The sequence below is a fragment of the Pungitius pungitius genome, chromosome 7, assembly GCF_949316345.1.
Source record: "Pungitius pungitius chromosome 7, fPunPun2.1, whole genome shotgun sequence".
NCBI classification, from domain to species: Eukaryota; Metazoa; Chordata; class Actinopteri; order Perciformes; family Gasterosteidae; genus Pungitius; species Pungitius pungitius.
In genome coordinates, this window is record NC_084906.1 from 17,743,239 (window position 1) to 17,770,058 (window position 26,820).

Consider the following 26,820-nt stretch of genomic DNA (forward strand, 5'->3'; position numbering starts at 1 on the left):
AACGGGGGCATAGAGGTTATTATTTGTGATGACGTTGTGTGAACTAGGAATTCAACTTTCGGATTGTCACGAGACCGTATCTTGAAAAATAGAAATCACAAAAGATTTTTTTTTTTTTTTTTTAAATCCACAGGTCCTGATCCTTTCATTATTCTATCTGCTGGACAACTTCCCACTGATAGCAGAGCCTTTAAGCTGCGTTCACGTGCTATGATGTGACATTAAAAAAAAACCCACACCAACAGCTGGCTTTCACGCGCTGCTTTTGTTAACGTGTGGCATCTGGACTTTGCCCAAAGGCTGCAATTACATTTCACACCCCTGCAATAAAAGTCCAACAAGGCCGATGAAAATACATTTAAAACACGAAGACAGAAGAAGACTTAAAGCCACTTTCAAAGCAACGAGGAATGAAAGAAACAAGAGTTTCACATCGTCATATTCGCATTCATTCAGTCACAGAACCATCGTTCAAAAAAAAGGGGAATGTTTAGTTTTGCGACGTGTTTGTTTGGAAAGCTGTAAACAAAAGACGGTAATAATCCGGTCATATTTTTCTTGGTACTTTCAATCCAAACGGTCAAAGGAACAGTGGGTTTAATGAGTGGAGCGCAGGGCTCTCACTTACCGACCCGATCAGTCCTTGTGCCACTTTGAACGCTTCGCTCCGCGTCGCTTCATCTCGATCACGATAAAAGTAAAAAAAAAAAAAAAAACCTTCGCGTATAGTACTCCACAAAAACAAAAAAAAGAGCAGTGAAACCCGCAGGAGTTTCTCTTCCTTTTCCTCTTCCTCCTCTTCCTCCAACAACGACGACGACGACTGACGGCAAACGTGCGACTGAAGCGAGCGGCTCGAGAGGAGCGCAGCGGAGCGGCTGAAGGGGAGGCGCCTCGCCCCCAGCGGGGCAAAACCTCCTGGTCCTCCTCCGTTCATTGAGAGATCTGCACATCCGACCGCATGCACGCTCCTTAGGAACCACCACAACAACATGGGGGGGGGCAAATGCAGAACAGAAACTAGAGAAGGAGAAGAAGGGGGGGGGGGTGGGAGAGCTTGCACGAAATGTGCTCCAAACGTGCATTATTGATTCTTATGACATCACTGGGGAACGGGACCGTTTTAGCTTCACTGGAGGTTCTTCAAAAGGGAGTTGTTGAGAAAGGCAAATGGTGAACAAAATGGTTGTCTGCTCCCTTCATACAATGGCTTGATGGAGTAAGGAAATCTCATCATCATCATCATCATCTAGAAACAAAGTTTAGACAGACGTGTAGACACAGAAACAAGATAACAAAAACACTGATGCACTGAAAGCAAATGCATTTTGGGTTGTGTGTGTGTGTGTGCGTGCGTGTCATCCGTCGTGCCCTCCTGTCCGAGTGGGTTCTCGTCCTCTCAGAGACGTCCCCAAACTCCAGGCTGTTAAATGGGATTAAGGCCATCCAAGTCTGTTAAAAGGCCGTAAATGCCTCCTTCTATATGACACTCATGAGCTCACTCTCTCCCGGGGGCGGGGGAGACGGGATGAGGTCATTGAGCTGCTCTCCGCTCCCACCACAACCATCAACATGATCCCATCAAGCCCATCACATCTTCGCCCTGATGCATGCTGCCCACGCACTGACTTCAGACCTAAAAAGGAGGGGATCAGGAGGCGGATTAAAGACAAGTCTGTTTCTGAGGGAAGACCTGAGGGTGTGTGATGGGCGAAACATCTCGCAGGTCCCTGCAGTCCCATCCCAGTCACTTATAGCACTCAAGTTGTTAACTTGAATGGGGGATCCATTTCATGACATCAACAGATAGAAAGACGCGTCCATTTCTTGCGGGAAGCAGATTCCCGCGGTGAGAACTATAGTCGTTAAAATGTGGGAACCAGATCAGCAAGAGGTGCTCCGAGTCTTAACTCCTGGGAATGATACAGATCTTGTTGCCACAACATGGGACCGTGATACAAGATCTCACAGGACAATACCTTCTAACCACAGGTTAAGATATGTTCCTTCAGATGTCAAAGAAATACCACGTTCCGATCCTTCGGGGACTCCTTCGCTTTCTACGACATTACCTTTGTGCTTTATCTTACAATCGGGAACGTAACAGTGATCTTTCATCTCTACTTCCCATTCTCCCGTTTTTAATCTGCAGAATCCAATCTTTTTGGGAACACCTCCTCCAACTAAGTAACATCTTGTTTTTCCATCATGGCTACACGGTGGGAGTCAGAACTGTAATGGAAGAAAAGTATGAAACTGAGAAAGAGAAGCAAAACCAGAGGGAGACAAACGGTTAGACTGACGGAGACGAGAGATAAAAACAAAAATGGAAGATCACGATCTCTTCCAGATAAGAGATCATCACAAACAGGCAGACAGACAGGGTTTAAGTCGTTGTGTTTACCCGGCAAACACGGTTTCATGGGAGCCAACAATTGAGTTGAATCAAACAGAAACAACGAGCAGCGGTGGAATATTTCAGATAATTAATATCGCTCCCTCATTATAAAGGGCTAAATATGGACGGGAAATTTGCAGCATGCTTCAAGCTTACACTGGTTGTTTTACTTCCAGCTTCACGAGGTACGCACAAACATGCCGCACATACATTAATATACAACCTGACACACATTGATAAAAGTCCTTTAAAATCATGCATTTGATTTTATGTTTTCACTCATGTGACCGTGAGGATTCTCTCCGTTGAAACACACGGTTGTGAAAAACAAGTTGCATTTCTGTGGCCTCCTCCGCTGTGCATCTACTGCCCTCATCCGGGGGCTGGTGAGCATTACGTGTGTCGTTTCTACCTTATGATGACATAAAGCCAATTTAATGGGACAGTGATAACTGGAAAGTTACTGATGTATTTAATTAACATCTTAAATCATTTCCCATTTACGACCGAGGTGGATGCAAACAAATGAGTTCATTTACAGGCTTTAGTGATATATGTATTTAATAAAGTATTTAAGACCAGCAGCAACTAAACACGTTTAATATTAATGAGATAAGCCGCGTGTAGAATCTTTAATTATGTTATTTATTTCACTCACCTCGCTTTTGGATACGGCAGCACCGCAATTACTTCCGGGTTCAGCGCCTCTTTGCCATTGGTTCAATTCAATGTGTCAGTGATTGGTTGAAAAACTCCCAAACAATTAACTTTTCACATAATCCCACCCCCTGTGTGGGGACGTGAGCCACAGCTACCGACACGATAACAAAGTCGGACAAAACGGAATGATAATATTCTTTTAAACGAAAGCCAGTAAACCAAAAAAACAGCAGCACGCGCCTAAGAGCGGTTTTAAGACAAAAACGCTAAACACCACACCTCATCCGCCAACGCCAATCAAACGTGGATCCGGTGTTTTTTGCCAAATGCTGATTGGTTGACTTTCACCGAATGGGGCGGGTGCATTGCTGCCGGCGCGCGCGCTGCCGGTCCGGTGACGACAGTGTGTTGCTGCGCGCCGCCGATGGGACAGAAGAAGAACTCACCTGGAGCTGGACTGTCCTCCGCAGGATTCTGCAGGTCAGTTCATACATGTGCATGGTCAACATTATCTGCGTTGGGGGTTGTAATAAGTATGACGTTGGCCCATTCCTTAACCCGTCCTAACATCTTGGAGCACCATCATGGGACAACTGTTGTTGGCTTAATGATGGGTGAATAAATTAGAACAGCTTTAAGCCACTACTTTAAGCTGTAGCTTACAATACCGCTGAAGTGTGTTTCTTTGCCTTAGTGGTTGCAGTGTCGTTGAGACCAACACATCATTATGAAGAGTCTGAAGGCAAAGTTTAAAAAGACAGAGGTAAGAGCCGTCTGTTGTGGATGTATTTAAAAGTAGTATTTTGAGATGCAAGTTGAAGCAAGCAGTTTAAAAAAATATGTATTATTGTGGTTACCTGCCCCGAGTGATTTATATCGAGCCCAGCATGCTCATTCTCGTGTGTGTGTGTCTGTCTGTGTGTGTCTGTGTGTGTGTGTGTGTGCAGGGGGGGGATTCAGTATCACTGAAGAGCAGCAGGAGAGTAAGGCTCGCTCCAGACTGCTGCTTTAAACCAGATATCTCCGGTAGCCCTCAATTATTCACACATGTGCACGCACACGGACCAAGGACCCCCACTTTCCTGCTGTCGTCCCTGCTCTGGTCTGAAGGGTTTTGTAACGTGCAATTTCACCTTGTTCCCAGATATACTTAATTTTTAGGATTCTAGTTTTTTTTTGCTCTGTGAAGCGAGTGGCTCGTTGCAGGCCCGACACGCTGGGGTCGTTGACCTTTGCCGCCCCTGAGGTGACGGTGGAGGCCGAGAGAGTAGCACCAATGGGGTCTGAGCATCATTACCACCTGTTAGTGTCCATCGCCTTGTGTATCGTTTCCTTTTTAGATGAGTACCTTAAGTGCCCCGCGCACCCTCCATAGGCCACGAGAATACATTCCAGCTTGTTTGTCTGCCTCATTACGTCCCCATCGCCTCCTAAACGACCATCCGAACTAGCAGAGGCGAGCCAGCTTCGTCTTCTTCTCTTTTTTTTTTTTTTTGCTGAGTCCTCACTGCTCTGCGACTGCAGGGAAGCAGACCGACGCCGGTGGAGTGGAGGGGACAGAAATACCGTGCGCGACCCCGTCAAATGAATTGTGAAGGGAAGGTGGACGCTTGCCACAGAGAAGTAGGCTGCAGAGAAAAGACTAGGTCAGAGAGGAGGACAGCGAGTAGGGACGTGGCGGTGTGTGTGTGTGTGAGGTGCAGCGGACGGACCGGCCACGTCCCTGCTGAGCAGCTGAGGCCGGGTGACGGGATAGCGTTTTTGTCCACGGACGAGGATCAGCAAATAGCAGTGATTCTGTGTGTGTGTGTGTCTGTCTGTGAGTGTTTTTTGTGTGGCGAGCAATTTGATTTCTTCGGGAGGTGAGACTTTGAGGACGGCATTCATTCTCCAGGATGTAACTCTCCCACGTGACGTTGCTGTGACCTCGCCAAGGGCATCCGGTAGAAAAGTTCTCTGCAGTATCGAATGTAACCGTGTTGTGCAGCCCGGTACTCTGGATTTAGCTGTGTGTGAGATAACCGGCGCAGCGGTATGGATCCTCGGCAGCCCGTTTTTAGCCTGATGAAGCGGTTCTGTCCTTGTTTCGGCCTGCTGCCGCTGCCGGTGGGTATCCTCTCTCTCTATCCACTAATCACAGGGAGAGGAAAGGAATTACCCCTAAATTTTCCAATATTTCAGTTTAAAAAGTGGCATGTTTTCACTTTTTAAAACTGGTTTCTCTGGGCACCATTCCAACCGCATCCTATTTATTCCGGCGGCCCAGTCATCCACGGTTGTGTTTGTCATGAGGTACGCAGTGTGGTATCAGTTTCATTCGGGGCGGCTCAGGGTGTTGACCTGTTCTCCCCCCCCCCCCCCCCCCCTCAGAGTCAGGACTGGAGTAAGAGCGATGAGAGGCTCCTGCAGGCCGTGGAGCAGAACGAGCCCGACAAAGTTTCAGCTCTCATCGTCAAAAAAGGCCTTTGTCCCACCAAACTGGACGCAGAGGGCAAGTCGGCGTAAGTTGGGGCAAATTGTCCTCCTATCAGTTCCACTCTTAACTTGTAGTTATTTTTAATAACTGCTGTGGTTGCTCCTGGCAACCAACCATTTTATTGTGCATCAGCAATGTCATTTCCATTTTCTCAGTGTGGCTGCTGAACGCATCGCATTAATCTCGCCGTGAATTCTGCTCATTAAATCCAATTCTTTCAAACCTTTTTCCCCGCGATCGTCCTCGTGGTAAACGAGGATGATGAGTGGAACCGTTGGAAACTGCTTCTCCTTTCTCATTCTCTCTAAACACTCGTGACACGTACACAGTGTGTCGTAACTTCGTCCCTCCGGGCAGGTTCCACCTGTGTGCGTCCCGAGGCCGGCTGGACTGTCTGGAGGTCGTCATCTCCCACGGAGCGGACGTCAACGCGGCGGATGGCGCCGGTAGGGTGCCACGGGGTTTAGTATCGCGAGCTGTCGGGGATTGATTGTAAACACCTGTGTCCTGAAACGGTTGCAGGCCTCAGCGCTCTTCACCTGGCGGCCAGAAACGGCCATTCGGAGTGCTTGAAAAGACTCCTCCAGGTAAATCGCCAAATGGTTGGGTTAAGCAACAAATATGATCAAATATTAATGGGATAATGCAGATGGTTTGTCTTTTACTGCAATTTCCCTTCACCTGACAGGAGAGAATGGCAGTAGACTGCACCGACTCCATTGGGAGGACACCGCTTCATCATGCAGGTCCCAGTAGCAGAACTTCAGTACCATTGCTTCACAAACATGATTTGAGCTCCCATCCAACATGCACAGAGTGGTGCTTAGTGATTCAAATTGTGATTATTTCCTGCAGCGGTCTGTGGCTGCTTGTCCTGCTGCGAGACCCTGTGGGACTTTAAAGCCACTCTGGATATCCAGGACGGGGTAGGTTGAAGGGTTTGGTCCTTTGATTAATTGGTCTTTCAGTTACTAACTTCATTTGCTATTGTGTAGCGCTTTAAGACATCATTTGCACCTCAAATGTGGCGTGGCTGCGTGACGTTTGAATAACCCGCCGACCTCTCTCGCGGTCAGGAGGGGGCCACCCCCGTGATCCTGGCGGCCCAGATGAGCAGAGTGGAGCTGTGCGTCTTCCTGTTGGGTCGAGGTGCAGATGCAAACATGCAAGACAACCAGGGAAGGTACCGGACTGTCAATGATCCTTATGGGATTTGGCGAGGCAAGCGGGATTGGCGTGACCCAGTAAGCAGTAGGGGTCGTATGGGTGAGGAATACAGGAAGGATCCCCTGTGGAAAATCTCCAGAGCTCGGGGTAGATTTTGGAAGGACGCAGGGGATGTAGAGAGGATAGTTGGTGACATTTGTTCAGGGCAGACATATTATACATAATGGGGCAGGAAACAATTAAATTCCGGGACCAGAGAGAAAATGGAGTTCTGTGCTGATGACTTCTCCGTTGGAAATTAGTTTGGAATTGCGATGTATGCAAATCGACTGCATTGTCACAGTTCACTCGGTAGCGTTTTGTTTGGAACTTGCAGGTCTGCCTTGATGCTGGCGTGCGAGAGCGACGGCGTGGAGACCGTAGAGGCTCTGCTCCGAGGCGGCGCCGACCCGCAGCTGCTCGACGCCCTCGGACACAAAGCCGCCGACTACAGCGTGGCAACGGGCAACCGGCGCATCGCGCAAATGTTGCGGGACGGTGCACCTCCAGGTAACGGTGTGAGGCCTGCAGCCGCCTGGAGAGATTCACTCGCGTTTGAGGTGACAGTGAATCCAAAACGAAAACAAAACGGCCTTTTCTGGAAAATGTAACTGGAACTGTAATGGGAGGAAGTGGAGCAGGAGAACAGCTGGGTATGATTGGAACGTGAGGTTTTTGAAGAAAAAAAAAAAGTGAGACGCTTTTTCTGCTCTTACCTGAATTTGGTTTGGACGTCATGGACGATCCCATTCGTTTTGTTCTACAATTGGAGATCTTGGTGGATTAACTGCAAGGGACGTGCATGAGACCAACACAAACGCCATGATAGAAGGGAGACAGGAAGTGAGAGTACATGTTACTGTTGTGTGTGCACGTATTGATATGCGTATCTGGCTGTTTGCTAAATCTCATTCCTCTGGAGGTTAAAGTGTCTTGCTGTGTTCCCCCCCCCCCCTCCTCTGCATACAAAGCTGCTGAGGGCGGAGGCGAAGAGGTAATGTTGCATGGCTGTGCGTTGGACCCCTCCCTCCATCAAATGAGATCATGGCCCACTCGGGCCGATCACATTGTGCATGTTTTCCAGTATGAGGTCACTATTTTTCTGCGCCGCTTTGTTTCCGTTGGCCTTCGCTCCTCTTTGTTAGTTTCCCCAATTTTTCCATGTTATGTTGAGCTTCACCCCTGCTTGTTTGTGATCAACCCCCCCCCCCCCCCCCCCCCCACCCAGCCCCCCCAAGTCCCCTCAAGCGCCTCATCTATGCAAGGGGGCACAACACCGCGCAAACGGAAAGCTCCTCCGCCGCCACGCTCTCCTCTGCAGGTACTGGGAGGAACATCCCGCTTTACCTCGCACCACAAGTAGAGGCTAAATAAAGAGAGCGTTTGCCTATAAAAAAGGGAGGGCAAACAAGTGTCCATAATATATGCTAATCCCTTTTTTAAATATCTCTTCTACAATATTGCATCTTAAGTGGTTAATTAAAAAGTATTATTCCTGTGTTGACAAAGATCCATTTGACTCCTTTTCCATCACAAAGATCCAGGGTTTGCTGCCCTCTCCAAAGCCGCGGAGCCCCGCTTCACCTGCCAGGTCCCCCGAGCCTCCATCTCCATCTCCATCTCCTCAGCCTAGACAAACACAGCATTCAGCCCAGGTCAGCACTGAAAATCTCAATCTTCCTGTAACGTTGAATGCAGACTTCACCCGGTGTTCAGACGTCTTGTGCTGTTCTGTGCAAGGCCGAGGATGAGGAGGTGTTCGAGGAGATCCGCCGCCTGCGCCTGGAGAGAGGACGACTGCTCCAGAAGATCAAAGCCTTCGAGCTGCAGCAGCAGAGCGCCCTCTCTGCCCTGGAGGAGGTACTACACGCATGCTGCAGACCCCCCACCCCTATCACAGATACAGCATGTTTGTTGTAACCACCATTTTTACATGTGTGTGCCCATCAGTTGTCCCAACTAAAGCAGCGTCTAAATGAGACGGAGGCGGAGAGAGACAAGCTGCTCGATGAGCTGAAGGGAGGCCACGGCCTCGGGGCCAGTGACTCTGAGGACCTGGATGAAATGTTTGACTTCCCAGGTATGTGTTGACATGTACTTCCCAGGACCCGATAGAGGAGCGTGCATGCGTTCCCCCAGCTATACATGAACTGTTGTGGCTCGTTTCCCTTTTTAACTCTAGAGAAGCTGCTCTCCAAGCGCTCCAGAGCCCTCCCCGCTCAGGATGAGGCCACTTCTGAAGGAGACGCCGAGGCGGCCAACCCCTCCCCTGTCCCCGGGGACGCGGGGACTGTTGCCGAGCTGCGTAAACAAATAGAGGAACTTGCCTCACAGAACTCTGAACTAGCTCTCAAAGTGCAGGTGAGGTCAGAGACAGTGTGAATGCATCTAAAATATTTAAAAAAAAAACAGATAGTGAAGTGATTACCAAGAGCTCCGAGGAGTGTTTCAGTGTCCGTGACTCAAACGTTAGTCATGAGCCCTTTTCATGGCTCTGGTACACTAATGCAGTGAGGCATATTGTGTCCATACAGGTATAAATAGAAGAGAAAGGCGTCAGATGCCGACAAGGGGCCAGTGCTTTACTAACTGGGTCATCCTGTTTGAAGCACAGACGTTTGTGTGACAAATCCCTGTTTCTTGTGGGGTTCCTTCACCGCTATGAGTAGAAGTGACCTCTGGGCTAATGGCTTCGGCTCGGTCCTGCTGTGCGAGGAAGAGCCAGGCAGGAAAGCAGGGACGCCAACGGTCTGATATGAGCACAGAGAGGAAACGATCAAACGGCAACCAAAAGCTCCCGCTGTGATTGTAATGGCGATGGGATTCCATCACTCATGTTTAATTAAGTTAATTAAAGAGCAGCTCTTCCAGTTTACACATAAAGGTCCGTGAACTAGTCATTGGGAGTTTGTGGAATGTCTTCTGTGACTCTGGAGGAGCTCTGTTCAGTGTGAGAAAATAGGGTTAGAAATGATCCGACCACGATGACGTCTGGACAGGCTTCAATTTATATACGATTTATGCATTTACGACAGGAAACCATATGTATAATTAATAGGATAAAAAGACTTGTTCTCAAGAACAATCAACCAGTAAATGACTAGAGTTCTCTTTTAGGCTACATACAGGAGTAATATTAAAGCTTTTACCATGTGAGGTGCACTCTGAGGGAAGTCAACATCACATGAACAGTTCATGACCTACCTCTGCACGTTACTATACTTCCCTCCGTGTGGTGCACAGATGCTGGAGATGTTCGAGAAGGACGACACCGATATGCAGAGCTCCAGCTCGGACTTTGTCCCCATTGTCCAGTATGAGACCCTGAGGAAGGAGTTCGAAGCCCTTCAGGAGCTCCTCTCTCAGGTCCAGGCTTCAGACGAGGCCTCCAACGCGGCGGAGGACCGGTGAGAGGGATCCAATCAATTCACTGGATTGCTTCTTTGTCATTTTCCAAAGTCTCAACAGCAACTTTCGGGGACCTGCGTCATTTACATTCTTCATGCAGAAGGTTCACTCGTGACATCGTGTATTTGATGGTGTCTCGCTAAGAAATGTTTATGCATTGACTATTTATATGATCACAGGTTGCAGCAATATTTTAAGAGTTTAAACTGTTCTGTTCTGTGTGAGACCAAAGCTTAAATATCCAGCCCGGTAATCAAAATGCCGATGTAACAAATCATTTGTAAAGCAAAAAAACAACAAGATAGTATTCATTTTGACTTCTAAAATGGGAGTGTTGAAATTGGATACCCTTGTTTTTTTTGGGCTGTTAATAAGACCAATGTCTTGTCCTCCAGTATCGATGGGAAGTCTGCCGAAGGAGGTGCCGACGCAGAGAGTGCGGAGGCCCTCCGGGAGAAGCTGCGAGGCCTAGAGGAGCAGTTGGCCTCCTCCCAGTCCGAGCTGGAGCAGCTGAAGGAGCAGATGCGCCTGGGGGTGCTCTCCGTGGAGTGTGGCGACGGGGACCCCCCCTCGGCAGCAGGTGCCGGGGCCGGGGCTGCGGGGGGGGCCCCGAACCAGGAGGCACGGCAGCTGAGCGCGAGGGTGGCCGAGCTAGAGGAGGAGCTCGCCAAGAGGCAGGCCGAAGCAGGCGGGCGGAGCGACACCATCAGACAGCTGACAGAGAAAGTGGAGGAACTCCGCGGCGCTCTGTCCAAGAGGGAAGGGCAAGGGGTGAAGGACGGCGAGGTTGAAAACACACTGCGGGGCCTCCGTGACAGAGTGGCCGAGTTGGAGGCAGCCCTGGCAGCAGGGGGTGCATCAGGGAAGGATGGAGGAGCAGCAGCAGCAGGAGGAGATGGAGATCAGGTCCACCGTCTCCAGGAGCGTGTGGCAGAGCTTGAGGGCGAGCTGAGGAGGCGCGTGCCCCGCTCCGAGCTGGAGGAGGTGCAGGTGACCCTGGGGCTTCAGTGCGAGCAGCTGGCCAGAGAGAGGGCGGACGTGGCTAGAAGGCTCAACAATGCGCTCCTGGACCTGGAGAGACTCAGGCCTCCTCCACGCGCCGCAGATGAGGAGGAGGAGGAGGAGGAGGAGGAGGAGGAGGATCACTCGGAGAGCTCAGAGCCCTCGGGCATGTCAGGTAACGCATTTCAACAGAGTAAAATGCGAGATTATTTGTTCCCCCCTGTCTTGTGGCTAACCATGCCGCCGTCCAATCAGAGCACCCCAGACGGACCATGGCAGCAGTGAGGGAAGAGCTGGAGGTGGCGAGGCAGGAGGCCGCCCAGGCCCTGGACTGTCTGTGCGCCGAGCGGGAGGGCCGGGCACGGGACGCCCTGCACCTGAAAGACGCCGTGCCGCTCTCTAAACACGAGGAGGCGCTGTCCGCGGTATCAGAGCAGCTCGCCGAGGCTCTCCGAGAGCTCCGGGAGGAGAAGAGCCTTCGCAGTCGGGCTGAGGAGCAGGCGGCCGGACTGGAGGCCAAACTTCAGGCCTCGCAGGACGACGTGACCAGAGAGGAGCATGAGAAAGTCAAGGTCAGCAGGGGTAAAAAAATTTAAAAAAAAGAAATCGCATGATGAAACCGATCAAGAGGTGCAGTTGATTCAAAATGATTTAGAGATAGTGGGGATATAAAGGTAAGCCTGAAAGATTCATTTAGAATATTTCAAAAGAGCATTAAAGCTTTGTGTTCTTTTGAAATCGCCAGAAGAAAACATTTTATTAAAGGCAAAAAAGGCTTTTCATGTGGACAAAGTGTTTCTGAGCAGCAGTAAAAAAAAAAAAAAAAAAAAAAAAAAAAAAAAAGCATAATATATATAAAGTAATAATAATGTTAGTAGCAGCCGTTTCTATAGCATTGTCTGATTAACAAGGTGGTGAAAGTGTTTTCGTTTACTGTTAGTCGGTAGAACTAGAAGGAGATATGATCCAAACGGGGTTAAGAGCGTTTGCAATGTATATTTCTGTTAATCCGATGGGTTGTTACCTGACTCATTAAGTATTTTGCTCTGTCTTTCTAAGTATGCCACTGGTCAGACATGTGCATGAGAATGAACCGGGTAATCCCCCCCCCCCCCTGCGCTTCCTGCCCCTCAGGCGGCGCTGCAGCTCTCCCTGCAGGCCAGCGAGAGCAGCGCAGCAGCAGCCAGGGAGGCCCTTCTCGAGAAGGACATGGAGCTGAGGGAGCTGAAGTCCCAGAAGGCCTCGGAACAGGGTCTGATCTCCAAGGAGGACCACGAGGCCCAGCGGCTCGCTCTGCAGGCTGAGATCAACGCCGCCGCCGCCCGCTTCAACGACCTCACTCGCAAACACGAGAAGACCTGCACGGAGGTGAGTTTCAAACCGCCTCAAAAGCTAAGACACATTAGAAGTTATTGTGTCCATCACAAAGGGATCTGTGCTCCATGGAGCCTCTACATTATTCATTTGTGTATTACTTTCTCCATTCAGTACGTCATTCTGTTTCATTGACGCTTCTGTATATTTGCCTACTGAAGCAATAGTAGGGTCGTATTCTTCTTCTTCGTGGTTCCATGAAAGCCACAGAGAGGTGTCACATATTCCCCATGGAGGGGAGACGCTCGCTTTATGCTCGTTATAAATTGAGTCCTGCCGAAAGCAGGAGGGATTCAAAAACAAAAACTCAGGCTGTTATCAACAAAATCCAATAGTGAAATCGTTTTGGGTCTGTATCTGTACGTTAAACAACTGCGATTCCCCTTTTTCAAACTTCAAACTACGGTCCTAGGTGTTCCAGGTGCAGAGGGACGCCCTGTTTAACAAGAGCGAGCGGCAGGCCGCCGAGTCCCAGCTGGCCGCGGCTCAGCGGCAGCTGGCCGAGCTGCAGGCCCAATCCAGCCACGTCCAGGAGCTCCACAAGGGCATCCAGGAATCCCAGGGCCTGGTCAAAGAGAAGGACCGCAGGGTGAGAGCTCGTTATGGCCAAGCCAGCGGCTGGTGGAGCGCCTGGGGAGTGGCCAGAAACTCACGCCCTCTTGTCGCTGTGCAGATAACGGAGCTGTCCAAGGAGATGTTTCGGCTGAAGGAGGCCCTGGGCGCTTTGTCGCCTCCTCTAGGCATCACCACCTCCTCCGCGTCCACCCATCACAGTAATCCTGGGCAGCAAGTGGCCCTGCAGAACAGGATCTCCATACTCACGCAGCAGCTCCAGGTGAGGAGATGGCAGGCACGATAAATATGTGAAGTCTTCGAAAAAACAGACACTGGAGTCAGCGACCGGAACAATTTCACTCACTTTTTTTTGCAGGATTGGGAGAGAAAGCACAAACAGGTGGTGACTGTTTACCGTACGCATTTACTGGCAGCTGTACAGGTGAGCTGAATGCAAACGTCCACACGACAACACAAACTAAGACTCAACCCTGTGCTATGAGACGTAGGGTTTCCATGCGTGTGTGTGTGCGTGTGTGTGTGTACACGCGTGAAGCTCAGGACGGATAAACGATACGTTCCGCATGCTACGGGCTGCACAGACGCCCAGTGAACGGCACTCGCTGCTGGAGTGGAGTTTGTCCCTCTATGGCTTCTCACTTATACTTTTAGCAGGTTAGGAATGCACTCTCCTATTATTTCTTATTTCTTTGTTGGACACAGTTAAAGGTGTCCCCGTTCCAGGGTGTACAGATTACACATGAGCACATGGCTTCCCTCCTGGGTTTAGAAGAGGCCTACAGCATTACAGTCAATCAGTGCAATCTGATCGTATGAACAGTGCAATCAGCAAAATGCCTCCATCTCCTATTCAGCGTGATTGGTGGCCTTGACGACTGCTTGCCGTGGAGGGATTGCATCCCTTTTCTGTGGTAGTTTTATCCCTCCACTTGCCCTCTCTTCATGCAACCATTATATATATATTTTTGGATATTGCCAGCTTGAAGGTACGAGCCAAAGACACATGCAAATGTGCTCTGAAAGGGCCTAAAACGCCTGTTCTAGGCGCTCTGTCTTTGCTCAGAGAACTAGAAAAAAAACAATGCAAAAAATCAATGGTGTGTATCGCCCAGCAGGGCCGGATGGACAAAGAGGTGCAGGGTCTACTACTCCAAATCCTGAGGATGTCACAGCAGGGGCGGTGAACCTCGTAACGTGTGTGCAAAGCTCTCTCCACCTCCAGTCCCTTGGCGGGTCAGCATGTAACAGCTGCAGCTCAGCGCCCTGTGGGACCAGCGTCACGTGGACCTTATCCAGGAGGCCAAATGCAACCGATCTGTGTTTGGACAAAGCCGCATGTGCACAATACAGCAACCTAAGCGACAGCCGGCAGGCAAACGGTGAGAAATAAGAGTAAGAAATAAGAGTGCCTACGTGGTTGCATAAGTTTCTATTACAGCAGCCATACAAGTGTGTTAGAAGAAAGTGAATGTGAACAGAGAGTGTAGAATGTAGGAGATGGGTGATGAGCTTTTTTGATTTTATACAATATTATTATAATAAAAAATTTAAAAAAAACCAACCACGGTGCTGTTGATCCAGTTCTTTCCCCTTGCTTTGCATGATACATTTGAAAAAACAATAGGTTTCCAAAGCAACACTGTCGCTCGCATCTATTTTTGGGTTGATCAAAATCTGGAGTCTTAAATCGTGTGAGCACATGGACAGCTGGGCTCTACTGTTGCAGCTGCTTCATCAACCTCGGCAGATACTCACAAATGACCACGCCACCATTTGAATTGCACCCTATTTTAGTTTTATTGACAAAAAGCCATTAATCAAAGAACAGATCCAATAAATTCCTGAGAAAGCAAAAGGGAGAGATCTGAAAAATAATCCCATTGACCGTTTGGACCTCAGCAAAAGCCTCGTCTCTGTGCATTCACGAGGCTGCAGCAAAGAACAGTGAACCCTTAGAGATATGTTACTTAAGACCAAGAGAAATGAAAACCGTATGTGACCTCCCTCTAGTAGGAGTTTTTGGTATTAGACCGGCGAGGCGTACTGTCACTGCAAGTCATTCACTAGTAAGTACACACACACACACACACACACACACACACACACACACACACACGTGTGGGCCTTGGACAATTAACAAAATGGTGCCTTTCCCTGACAAAGTATTTATTATTTTATTTCGTGTCTAAGTCCCCTTTCTTCTATATCAATCACTGTAGAGGAGCGCATACACAGCAGCCATGATACGATAGGACAGTATTAAACATTTGGGCCAAAATACGAGAGCCGCTTGCTCGACTGTTCACAAGAGCTTGATCGTCCTGAAGCTTGTCCAGTCATTCATTGGCATGGCGAGAAAACTAGTGTTTTGCATTAGGAGCATAAATGCACATTATATACACTCTAATACGCTCTGTACTTAGTAAGGCACTGAAGTTGGAGAGGCTGTGGGAATACTGGTGTGGATATACTGCGTTTGTGTGTGTATGAGTTTTTAATCCAGGGCTTGATGTTATTATAAATTCGACCAATAATGTCCACAGGCTGATACCACAAGCATAGCTTCAACGAATTATAAACCGCCCGCACAACCACACACTACTGACATTCATGGTAGACGTGATGACGCATTTCAAGACAAGGTATTATATGATGATAGTATCAATACTTGTTCTTTTAACTGGGACTTGGTGAATGGATTATCACGCAGAAACGAAGCCAGAAAGGGGAAGAAGGATGTGTGACTCTTTGATGAATCCAGCACTGACTCGTGCTCAGAGTCTTTTCATTGTGCCATCTCAGAGTCAGGTGCTGCAGAACATGTAACACTAAACAGTCTTTACATCCCACGGAAAAACACATTTCTTCAATTTCCTTGCGGTATTTTCACGTCTTGCATTTAGAGAAATAAACCACAGAGTCACCTGACATCTTGAGTCTTATGGAAAAGTGGTCCGTGCCAGATTTGTTCTTTGTGTTCAGAGTTTCGTTCTGGCAATGACCATTGTTTGTCCTGTGAATGACCCGTGACTGAGTGATTCTGAGCCGAGGTCCACTGGAGGTGCTTCGCTTTTACTTTGTAGGACTTCGCTGTGAATCAAATCCATGTTTGATTTCCTAAAGTTCCCCTACAAACTTCAATCGCTCTCATTTTCTGACATCGGTTGACGATTCTTTTCTGGAATCCTGCAGGCCCGGGGTAGTTCGGTGGTTCCTGGTAGGCAAAAAAAAAATAGACGCCACAGTCTCTGTAGTGGAATTGTTCGCGGAGATCCATCGGGAATAAATGGTTTCCATATCAGTTCATATTTTTGTTTGCATGGCAAGCCAAGAATTCAGCTGTGAAATACAGAAGAGTGTGAATTAAGGTGTAAAATAATAAGATTTATTAAGGCCCTGCACCACTTAGATGAGCCATGGCCCTTTTTATCCGGCAGACGGCTCACTGTAAACAGCTCTGACACACCAAATGGAACCGGGCACCATCATGACCTCGGTCCGTTGCAGCTGTGTTTACCTCTTGCCCGTGTTCGGGCTCACGGTTTCCTCCGGACCACCTGCTTCAGGTGGAGCTCACTCTCCGCTGCCACGATAGGCAGCTCGTTCTTCAGGTGGTACGCGATGAGGTGGCTTATGCTCTCGAACAACATGTCTTTGGTTCGGACCTGTAACGGGGGAGGGGAGGAATGAGGGGGGAGGGGGGCGACAGCGAGAGTCTAAACCACTACGGAAAAGCATGAAACAAAAAAAGCCCACGCGGGGGAAGGTGCGGCGGGAACCTTTTTGTGTTTCCCCCCCCCCCCCCGTACTCACCACTCCCTCTGGGTCCACCAGCAGCAGGTGTTTGGGCAGCCCGCAGTGCATGCCGGTCAGCACGTACTGCCCCGGGTTGGTGGTGCTCTCCCGGACCAGGAAGTCTCCGTCCCGGACCAGGAGCTTCTCCGCGTCCCGCCGGCTCATGCGGCTGTGGTACCACGCCTCCCTTCGGAGCTGCTCCTCGTTGGGGGCCACGGGGGCCCGCCGGCGCGGGGGGCTGGGCCACTGGTCCTCCAGGACCGGGGCGCCTGCCCCCGCCGCAGGTCCGCCGCAGGCCTCGTGGAGCTTCAGGGCGTCCTCGAAGGGCCCTGAAGAGACAAGGATGTTTAACGTGGTCTCTTTAGGCTATTTGTCAAAAAGTGTCCAAATGGGTCCCGCTGACACTGAGGACTCACTCATGTCAAAGAGGTCCTTTTTGGGACTTTCGGGGACCCGGGGCCCTCTGTGTCCGTTGGGGCCCTGCGCCAGGACATCCAGGTTTTCCAGACTTTGGGTGTTGACGTACTGATGTTCCTCGTAGTCCCTGCTGCCTGCCGGCTGGCCGTCGGCACACAGGTAGCCATCCGACGTCAGGCCTGAGAAACACATTTTGTTATACCCTGATTGTGTAATGATAAAACCAGTTTATACAATACTGATATTACAGATGTTTACTGCTGTGTTTAATGCATATTTCTATACAGAAGTAGTCCTTTTCAGATTGTTATCATGGGACCATTGACAATTACTTTTTTCTATTTAGTTATTGTATAAGTTATGTGATTTCTAGCCTCATTTGCAATGTATTGCTATTTTACTTTTAATTAAATGTTTTTGTGAGATTAACATTTTAAACAACACAAATAGAATTCTGGGGGACCTCGATGATGCTCCATTCAGAGATTGAACAAGAAGGCCTTCCTGATTACTGACCCCAAGAATCTATCACCCTGATAACGTGAAAGGTCCAAACACTGAGTGACTTTCCCTCAGGGCACAAAGTGCAGTGACGGCAGCACGTGCACCGTAACAGGTCACAAAATGTCAAATATTTCCAGAGCGATAACAGACAATTTCACCACAGAGGTGTTTTCCCCAGTGTTGTACCCGTCCACTGCCACGGGGTGTCTCACCTGAGCTGCTGGTGGCCTCAGTGTCCCAGTGCAGTTCGTAGCACAGCTGACCTGGGGGATAAGACGCCTGCTCCCTCCTCCCGGGGGACCCCGTCTGCCGACACACACACACACACACATGCACACCACAGGAACAGAGCTTCAACGCGTTTGTGGCCGTACAGCTGAACACACAACGCGCGTCCCGCACGCACAATGCAGGTTTTTTTTGAAGCACTCTGTCTGAAACATTAGCTCCTGCGTGTCACTGTCGTTTGAACGAGCGGCACAGAGACAGAGACAGAAAGACAGACAGAGAGAGAGAGAGAGACGAAGGTTTCCTCTCGCACGGCGGGCCGCCCAGGAGCCAAACCGTTTTCTATTTTCACATCCATCGTTGCCAATTATGGTGCAGGCCCATCAGGAAGACAGTTATGGAGTGTGTGCTTCTATTCTATTCCGGGTAAACAACAGCAAGAAAAAAAAACGCATCAGCCAAAGAGCCCTGGCTGTCCCCTGTCCGGTAAAGGTTAGTCCCGGACAAGGACCAGATGGAGCTTTGATTACATCTGACATTTAGACGGGGGGGGGGGGGGGGGGGGGACCACCACGCCTTCACGTTCACCTGCGCTGGCGTCTTGCTCTGCGGCTGTGTGTGGATGTGACCCAGCAGAGCCGCGGTGGGCCTGAGTCTGGAGTCCACCACCCCCCCGACGGGGGGCTCCTTCCCCGGGATGCTGTTGTAGTAATCGTGCTGAGAGAAGTCCTCGTCCTCCGCCCACATCGCCTCCTCCGTCCTGGCAGACCTGCAGGCGGGACAAAGAAGCCTCCTTTACAGGCCTATTCCACGCGTGCCATTCGGGTGAATTGAGGAGTCGGTTCCAAGAGGGGAGAAACACATGTGTATGCATCCATGTAATGGGATGGACTTTGATGTCACACAAGAACAAACTATTATGTCTCCTTGTAATTAAATAACAAACAAATATGCAGTAGATCTAAGCTCTTTTATGGAGACGCCCGGTCAGCATTTATGTCAAAGTGTGATCAATAGTGCGAAACCTCCACTTTCACTTCATGTGGGTGTCAATCTTCCTTAAATAAAATTCCATTTTTCTTAATTTAAGTGTCACACTTGTAGAGCTTTTAACGTACACGATGGTTACATGGTGGGTTAGTATTGATTCTCACTGTAACAGAAGTCGTTTTTTTGGCCCCCTGGTCCTTGTTATTTTACAAGTCAATGATTTACTGTCGAGAGTTTGCTCTTACAAGTTTGGAGGACAGTGGAAAAAAAAACACCTTTCGTCATTTTCTCTTTTTTTATCTTTCGAGTCACGTGCGGCACGTTACCTCTCCACAGGCGCCAGGGTTTTGGGAGGACTGTGCAGGTACTGTTTGAACTGCAGCTCGAAGGCCTGTCCGATGGTGCTGATGACTCCCTGGGCTAACCCGTCCGCGCACTCCAGGATGTGACACGCTGAAGGAAACAAAGCAACACGCCACATCCTTTTAGGAGCAAGGTCCCGGCTCCGCTTGAATGTCATCTGATTAGTTTTTTTTTTTAATTGCCACATTTCTTTCCAAAATTGCAGATGGTCTTTTAGATCTTTCTTTTCAATCAGGCAATACCTTGCAACTAAATTATTAGTTATTTCAATTCTAAATCAAGACATGCAGTGAAGTCTACTTACTTACTCATAGTAATGGATATGCTATATCAATCAGTCTGTTTTAACTTAATATACTATACCATTTTAGCATCCTAAATGCGAACTTCCCTCTGAGCGATCCATGATACAACCATTCTTGTATAACGTGGTTATGAAACAGAGGCTTTTCGGGACATACCTCTCTGATTCACTGGATCTTTGGCCACGTACGCCACATAATCAGGCGTGTCCTGCGAAAGAAAGGCGGATAAATCTAATTACAGCGGATAAAATATACATATATAGCTAAATTAAAGCCCTCATTGATTCTTCGGGTCATGAGATTGGAAACCGGCAAAATGGAATTCAGTCAGATGTGTGCAGTCTGCCAAAATGTCCGTTACAACAACAACAAGAGCCGGGAACAAAACGCTGCACTCACTGTGTCTCCTCCAGAGGCGAAGGAGATGGACTGCATGGGGTGGTGCGCTATCACCTGACGGAGGCGAGCAGAGACGACGGAGGCCCGTTGATCAATGTGGATACGGACCAGACAGATGGGCAGGAGGATAAGAGACGTCAAAATACAAAGCGGCTTCAGCCGTGCGTGTAATCCACAGGGACCGTTTTTCAGGGTGATGTCTATTTAGTTGTATTTATTTTATTCGGGGTAACTATATGAGTCCAGCCTGAGTACGGGTGAGTTACCTGTCGTGTGGTCGGGATTAGCAGACCAAGGCCCTCTATGGAAATATTGACTGCAATACTCATGCCAGCAAATCGCAGGTTACTCTTCCCCATCACGGACTGGAGAGCTTTGTTTTGGGCCTGCGTGAGCGGTGTCAACAAAACAGACAATACATAGGAATGATATAGATTTATATTTAAGAACTATACTTTTGTTCACAAAACAAAAACATCTTCCTGTATTTACTACATTTAGTATGAGACAGAATACTATATCACGTATTCTATTGATTCTATTCTATTGTGATCCCTGCTGATATAGGAATATCAGCAGGGATCACAGTAGCAGTTGTGCAATGACACATGCAAAGTTCTCTGTTGACCTTCTTCCTCCACGCCCCCTTTCCGCCTGGCACAGTGTCACACAGCCTGTTGATGGCTTCCCTGGGTAATGAAAAGAGGTCAAAGGTCAGACAATAGCAGGACACACTAGCCACTGATCTCCAAGCCACGGGGACACTAAAAGTAAAAAAATCCTGTTCGCTCTGCACCCAAATATTAACAGTCCATTAACGACAACATGAGAAGTCAAAGAGAGATGTACTGTTTAAAATGCTTGGTCAGCGTTCAGGGCTACAACCCCCCCCCCCCCCCCCCCCCCCCACTGGGTCTCAATGATGGATTAAACAACCGATTCTTTGTCTTCCCTCTAAGGTCATAGGTCACAGACCCCTCGCGGTTCAGAGGTCAAGAAAAGCTTTGCAGCAGGCCTGTTTGAGAGCACTAAACTACTCCTTCCCACTGACGTGCAAGGACAGTGATTCATCAAACCCGTGTTTAACTCCCTGTCCAATTAGGAGAGGAGAAACACCATCGTCTGAGCGCAAAATAAAGTGTCTCGTGCTGCTTCTTTAGGGCACCGTTACTCCACTGAAGTCTTTGCGTAGCGCTTTCCTCACCGCGGGCTTGTCACAGCTTTGCAGTGAAGCTGCAAGGGACGAGTCGCCTAAAGGGTGTGCGGGGCGAGTGTGGCCCGATGTGGAATCCGGGCCGCCGCCCCTATCAAGTGGCTCGTAAATATTTAAAAAGGCAGCGTCTCGAGTAAAAGGTCTTCTCGGGGATTTTTGAAGAACACCACAATGTTCGAATGACTCACACTGTCGAGAGGGCAGAGGCACGAGGAGGAGGAGGAGGAGGAGGAGGAGATGTGGCCTGTTGTTGTTGTTTTTGTTTTTTTTGCAGCGTCTGCTTCTTCCCTGCAATAAAATGCCTGGGCCTCATTACCGCTGGTGTTGTCGTTCAACACTGTGACACAGAAAGGGCTGTTGGGCAAATGGAGCTTCTGCAAATCCACGAGCTGAAGTACGTTTCTGAAATACCACTGAATGTTTTCGTTGTGTCTTTTCCAGGAATAAACTAACCTTTGTATAATTCAACAAGCTGAAAGAAGGCCAATCTGTGGATGCATAACAAAGGCTCATTTTTGGGCTGACTTTAAAAAGCTGCTTTTCAAAATTAGAAACAATGAACACAGAGTAAAATGTCTCATAAAGTTGGTTAGATTGATTTAGACGATTATTGATTTTTGGCCTCATGAGACTGAGGGCATGTCACATGTCCCCCAAGGTATCGGAGACCTTTATGCCATTAGCATCACTGGCGAGTCAGTTTTAAAGCTGACATTCACATGAAATGTCATGCACATGCAACTCAATGGGAAAGGTTTCAGTAGATTCAAATGACTCTATATTCAAAAACTTCAAGGATGCAAATATAAAACCCATTTGTCATCAATGCACTAAAACTATAACGACTAGAAGTCATGCAATCAGCCAAACACAAAATACAGCCGGGTCGGGTCGGTTTCTCCCTTTGCTAATGTTTCTCTCCTCCTCCTCACCGAGTTACGACATCATCCAGCACAGCAGGTTAATGGGGACCGCTGCAGCTTTCCACAGTCATTAATAAACATCATCAATAATAGATCTCCCTCTCTATCACCCCATCTTCTGCACACACCCCCCCCCCCCCCCGTCCCCCGCCCCTCTGCACTTAAGCCTGGGCTGCGCGGCGGGCTCCGATTACTGCCGATCGATTGTGGAGGAGAGAGAGCGGGGCGAGGTTTCTCCCGTGAGGCCGAGGATTGCAAAGAGGCCTGCTTTTATGACAAAAACATCACATCTGGGTCATGACAACACGACACAGGCACACTGAGACCTCCAGGTGTACCTTTCTACGGACACAACACACACACACACAACGTTGTATTGCTGCATTTGTGCACAACCTTGTGAAAAAAAGCCCCAGGTGTAACCTCATTATGACATTGGACAACCTTGACATGATAAGTACATTAAACTCAAACCACCCTGACTCTAAGTAACACGCACCGACACGTACGGCTGGTAGCGATGTGATGGCATAGTGGCTGACACTTCAGTTAATCCCAAACGTATGAGATCACATTCTTCTGACTCATCACTACCCATAATCCAGACGGTGCACGGCATACCTGGTCACCTGAGTCCGCGTGTTGAAGTCCAGGGAGCGCATTGACTTCAGTACCTCAATGCAGCCCATGTACTGCAAAAAGAAACAAACAGAGACGTTTGTGGAATGAATATTACAAACGTGCCGGGTGAATTTTTGAAAATGCACACAAAAAACTCACTATGGAAAACTATGAGGTCACCAGCTTTGTGACAACTTTCATAATAAATAAATATATGGTTCAAATATATCAACTATAAACACGAGCAGCGAATGTTACATTGGGAGTAAAACGGTTCAATGCAGACAAAAACTACGCAGCATGCAAAATGTAATCAATGAATAGTAAGCATGACTATTTCCCAAAAGGCGTGATAATCTAACTCGAACCCAAATATAAAGGTTACATTAAACTGTAATCCAGTGAGTAAAAGCCAGCTGAGCAGCTCGCTAATGGCTGTTAGGTCGGGGTGCTAATAGCACCTTGACTACATTAGCAGCACTAAGAGCTCCAAATCACGGACAAACTACAGCTTCTGAAGCCTGTGGGGGACGCCGAGAGTGTGTTTTTTTTTCTAAAATCCCTCCGTGTGAGGAGGTCTCAATCTGAATATCTGTGAGGTTCACATGAAAAAAAAACAAACGTGTGGGTTACAAAGTGCAATTCCTCTTTCTATTCCAGTTTGTACGGTGTCTTGGTGAAGACAAAGCAACAAACGAACATCCAAAGAAGAAGAATTGCAAAAGTAAGATGCTTGAAAAGACTTCACTCATCTCAAATCTCACACGGACTCCTGTGACTATAAAAACTATAAACTGACATTACTTTATAAACTACTATGGTTGCTGCATCATTTACATCCTCTCCCACACCACTTTGGTTCAGTTAATGCCACATTTAGTGCAGTTTCCAAACAAAAAGAGAGAGAGACAGAGAGAGAGACAGAAAGAGAGAGAGAGAGAGAGAGAGAGAGACAGAGAGAGAGAGAAAGAGAGAGAGAGAGAGACCCAGAGCAACCTTTGAGCAGAAGACCTTTAATGAGCTTTCTAACCAGATTTGGAGACGAGGGGAAGTCTTCCATCTTTTCCCTCTCCCTGCCAATGCCTCCATTGTCACACACCCATCTGCTGATGAAACGCATCCCCTCTTCCATCACCCTATCCGCCCTCCCTTCCTCTGGGCCGAGGCTCCCCCCCCCCCCCCCCCCCCGCACACTATTCCTCGCGCTGCGGAAATGCAATAACAACGCCGTGCCCCGCGGCGAACTTTGTGGCGCCGTGTGGCCGTAGTCGTTTTCATATTAATGCAGAAAACTCCTCATTTGACCACCACGGGTTAAATTGAAAAGCACGTCGTATAGCAATGGCTGGGGGGGCGGATGATGGACAGATACTGAGCACAGCAGGATGTTACCAAACAGTATCCGGATGGTGCAGACCAAGAAGGGTTTTTAATTTAAGTTCATGCGATCCTAACCTGTCTGGAATCCATGTTTGCGAAAAAATCAACAACGTGCATTCGACCAACAAATGCTCCGGCTGCACTACGGAAGCTACACCTTCTCGTGCACCAGGTTGCGGGGGGGGGGGGGGGGGTGCGGCCTAGAATGATGGGAGTCTGATTTGATCTGACAGATGTTTAGGCGGCCGCGGTGGTGCTTTGAATTACTGCAGTGTGTGTCGGAAAGACAGCAGACGTTGACCAGAGACACAGAGCCTGACGCGGCTGTGTGGACAAAGGATGGAAATAAAACATAACTGTGCCTTTAGCAGCAGAGGAGTGACCACGTTGTGTGACACGGGAACAGAGGGAGGGGGGAGCTGAGCGCTTGCGTTGTAGCTACGGAACGAATGAAAATGGCACAGGGCAGCAAAAACAATAAACAATCCACTGTCCCCGTTGACACTAATGCATGCAGCCAGGGCCGCTCCCTGCGTAGATTTTTACCGCTGAACCGCACACGCATCGAACATCAGCCCAACGCGGGTCGCTTAAGATGATTGCGCCGCACAACAGATCTCAGGGAGGCACCGATCTAACGTCGGAGCAGCACTTGTTATGAATCCAGGAAAGCTTTGCACCATGGTGAGAGCCCCTCGCCGTCCCGGGCCTCATCCGCATCACATGATGCAAATGACTGCGATTAAATGTAATTGAATACGGGAATGAATGGTGCCTGCATAATGGCATTAGAAAGGCGTGCTTGAGGCCCAGACTGGGTTAATCAAGAGCCGTGTCATTAGTTCGGGGGAGGGAGAGGGGGGGGTGGAGCGGCGCAAAAGGGGTGGAGGTGAAGCGGCGCGTGGGATCGCTAAGGGGAGATCGTCGACGTTGACGTCAAGCAGTCTGATGGTGATGGCAACCCTTTGTAAACACAAATCCTAAATACTGGGCATAAAGCATCTGCTCATATCTCTACCGTTTAATTGGACTCTTCTCTCTGGTGGGACAGGCAACCACCCATTTCTCAATCCACGCTCTTGCTCCTAATAAAGCAATCCATCCATCCTATAGCTTGATGACTATGAAGACTTCCACTTGGTTGAAGTAAATCATGTGATGCCGCCACCCTTTGGTAAACAGCGTTATAAATGAGGGACCCTCGGTAGTCGGCGCACATCATTTCAACGGTTTATCTTTCTCCACCCTGCCTCCGGTGAGCCGTCCTGTCGCAGTCCCACCAAGCCATCTATCTGGATTACGTATTTCCACCAGCCTTGCAGCCACATGAGATGCATAACAAACTGCACGGCCTCCGAGCTGCTCTCTTATTTCCCCCCCCCCCCCCAGATAGAGAAACCTTGACGTGGATCACTCATTTCTGGTGGTTGACTGATTCGTGTGAGCCGTTGAAATGTAAGAACCAGACGCAGATAAGTTAATTCCTGAGGTGAGTGACTATTTAAAAGGCGTCGCAATGTTTATACAGCATGCATTGATTAAAAAAATTTAAAAAAAGGTTCCCACTGACTCACCCTGACAATATACGAGGCCCCTGGTCCCGCTATCTTCCTGTCAGGGTGCAGCCAGCCCTGAGAGGGTTTGTGGATGAAGCCCCCCTTCTGGGCCAAGTCCTCTCCCCCGAGCCACATGCCTTCCACCCTCGTCCTGCGGCTCATTCCCGACCGGGAGCCGCTGGAGCCCGCCGGGCTGGCCGTGGCCTCTGTGGCCCCAAATCCGTGGCCCCCCTGATGGGCCGAGTTCGCCGCCGCAACCGCCCGCTGCCCTCGCATGGCCTGCAAGGAGCACGGCGTGACACACCCGGGGTCGCACGAGGTGAGCACGGCCGCCAGGGTGGCGGCGGGGCCGGCGGCTGAGGCCGCGCCGCTGTGCCTGTGTGACGACGAGCTGTGCGAGGAAGAGGTCTGGGAAGGAGCCGCCTTCCCCGAGTCCTTGCCGGTGCCGGAGCCGGAGTTGGACGGGCTGCGGCTGAGCAGGGAGTTGGAGAACTTCCACTGGGGCATCTTGGGGATGAGCATGCAGAAGGTTGTGGTGGCGTCCTGTTCCCCATCCAGGCAAGGGGAGTCGGCCAGGGCGGCAGCCCCGGCAGAGGAGGACGATCTGGCGGAGTGGTCCAGCGGAGGCAGAGGAGGCAGGGGGAGGCTCGTGACGGAGGAGGAGACCACCGGCGTGGCCACGACTTTGCCACTCATGGCTAAGCTCTGCATCAGGTCGTCGGAGGAGGTCACAGACTCGTTGCGAAAGCGGCCATACTTTTTGGCTTAAGGAGCATGCCCGGAGGAGCCGCCTGAAGCAGGAGCTAAAAGGAGGGGGGGATAACTGCCAGAGGATGAGGAGGGGGGTGGGGGGAAGGGGGAAGGGGGAAGGGAAAGGGAGGGGGGGGGGGGGGTTATGGAAGAAGGGGGGGGACTAGAGAAAAAGATCTTCCAGGTGGAGTCCTATATCCGTGTCAACTGAAGGCTGCCTGTTCCTCCCCACGGACGCACACTGTCCCGCTCTCATGCCACTCTCCTCTCCGTCTG

The 26,820-nt window shown here is 49.4% G+C and overlaps 2 protein-coding genes across 2 annotated transcripts; one reads left to right on the forward strand and one right to left on the reverse strand.

The window, feature by feature from the left end:
* The first annotated feature begins 3,488 nt into the window (after nt 1–3,488).
* ankrd24 (ankyrin repeat domain 24) lies at nt 3,489–14,604 on the forward strand. The gene is made up of 23 exons (XM_062563691.1): nt 3,489–3,538; nt 3,753–3,821; nt 5,429–5,559; nt 5,892–5,980; nt 6,057–6,121; nt 6,223–6,280; nt 6,390–6,460; nt 6,611–6,717; nt 7,078–7,250; nt 7,712–7,734; nt 7,969–8,061; nt 8,279–8,395; nt 8,481–8,600; nt 8,691–8,820; nt 8,923–9,101; nt 9,984–10,147; nt 10,544–11,325; nt 11,406–11,722; nt 12,285–12,518; nt 12,937–13,113; nt 13,198–13,359; nt 13,456–13,521; nt 14,216–14,604. Exons 2-23 carry the CDS (start codon nt 3,786–3,788, stop codon nt 14,282–14,284), a joined length of 3,363 nt encoding a protein of 1,120 aa, XP_062419675.1. The 5' UTR covers nt 3,489–3,538; nt 3,753–3,785; the 3' UTR covers nt 14,285–14,604.
* Nucleotides 14,605–14,878: 274 nt separating this feature from the next.
* shc2 (SHC (Src homology 2 domain containing) transforming protein 2) lies at nt 14,879–26,570 on the reverse strand. Its single transcript, XM_062563466.1, is given in 14 exon segments — nt 14,879–16,439; nt 16,618–16,765; nt 16,914–17,224; nt 17,312–17,491; nt 18,029–18,122; nt 18,633–18,813; nt 19,361–19,487; nt 19,859–19,910; nt 20,102–20,155; nt 20,368–20,487; nt 20,730–20,790; nt 22,859–22,929; nt 25,813–26,553; nt 26,556–26,570. Coding segments are annotated over 13 exon segments (2,136 nt in total). The 3' UTR covers nt 14,879–16,439; nt 16,618–16,636.
* Nucleotides 26,571–26,820: the final 250 nt, after the last annotated feature.

What these genes read in the sequence shown, in the direction of transcription:
- ankrd24 (XM_062563691.1), top strand. Translation starts at nt 3,786, where the DNA reads ATGAAGAGTCTGAAGGCAAAGTTTAAAAAGACAGAG. An exon ending in TCCAACGCGGCGGAGGACCG is followed by an intron (nt 10,148 to 10,543) that starts GTGAGAGGGATC and finishes CTTGTCCTCCAG; the next exon opens with TATCGATGGGAAGTCTGCCG. An exon ending in ACGAGAAGACCTGCACGGAG is followed by an intron (nt 12,519 to 12,936) that starts GTGAGTTTCAAA and finishes CTACGGTCCTAG; the next exon opens with GTGTTCCAGGTGCAGAGGGA.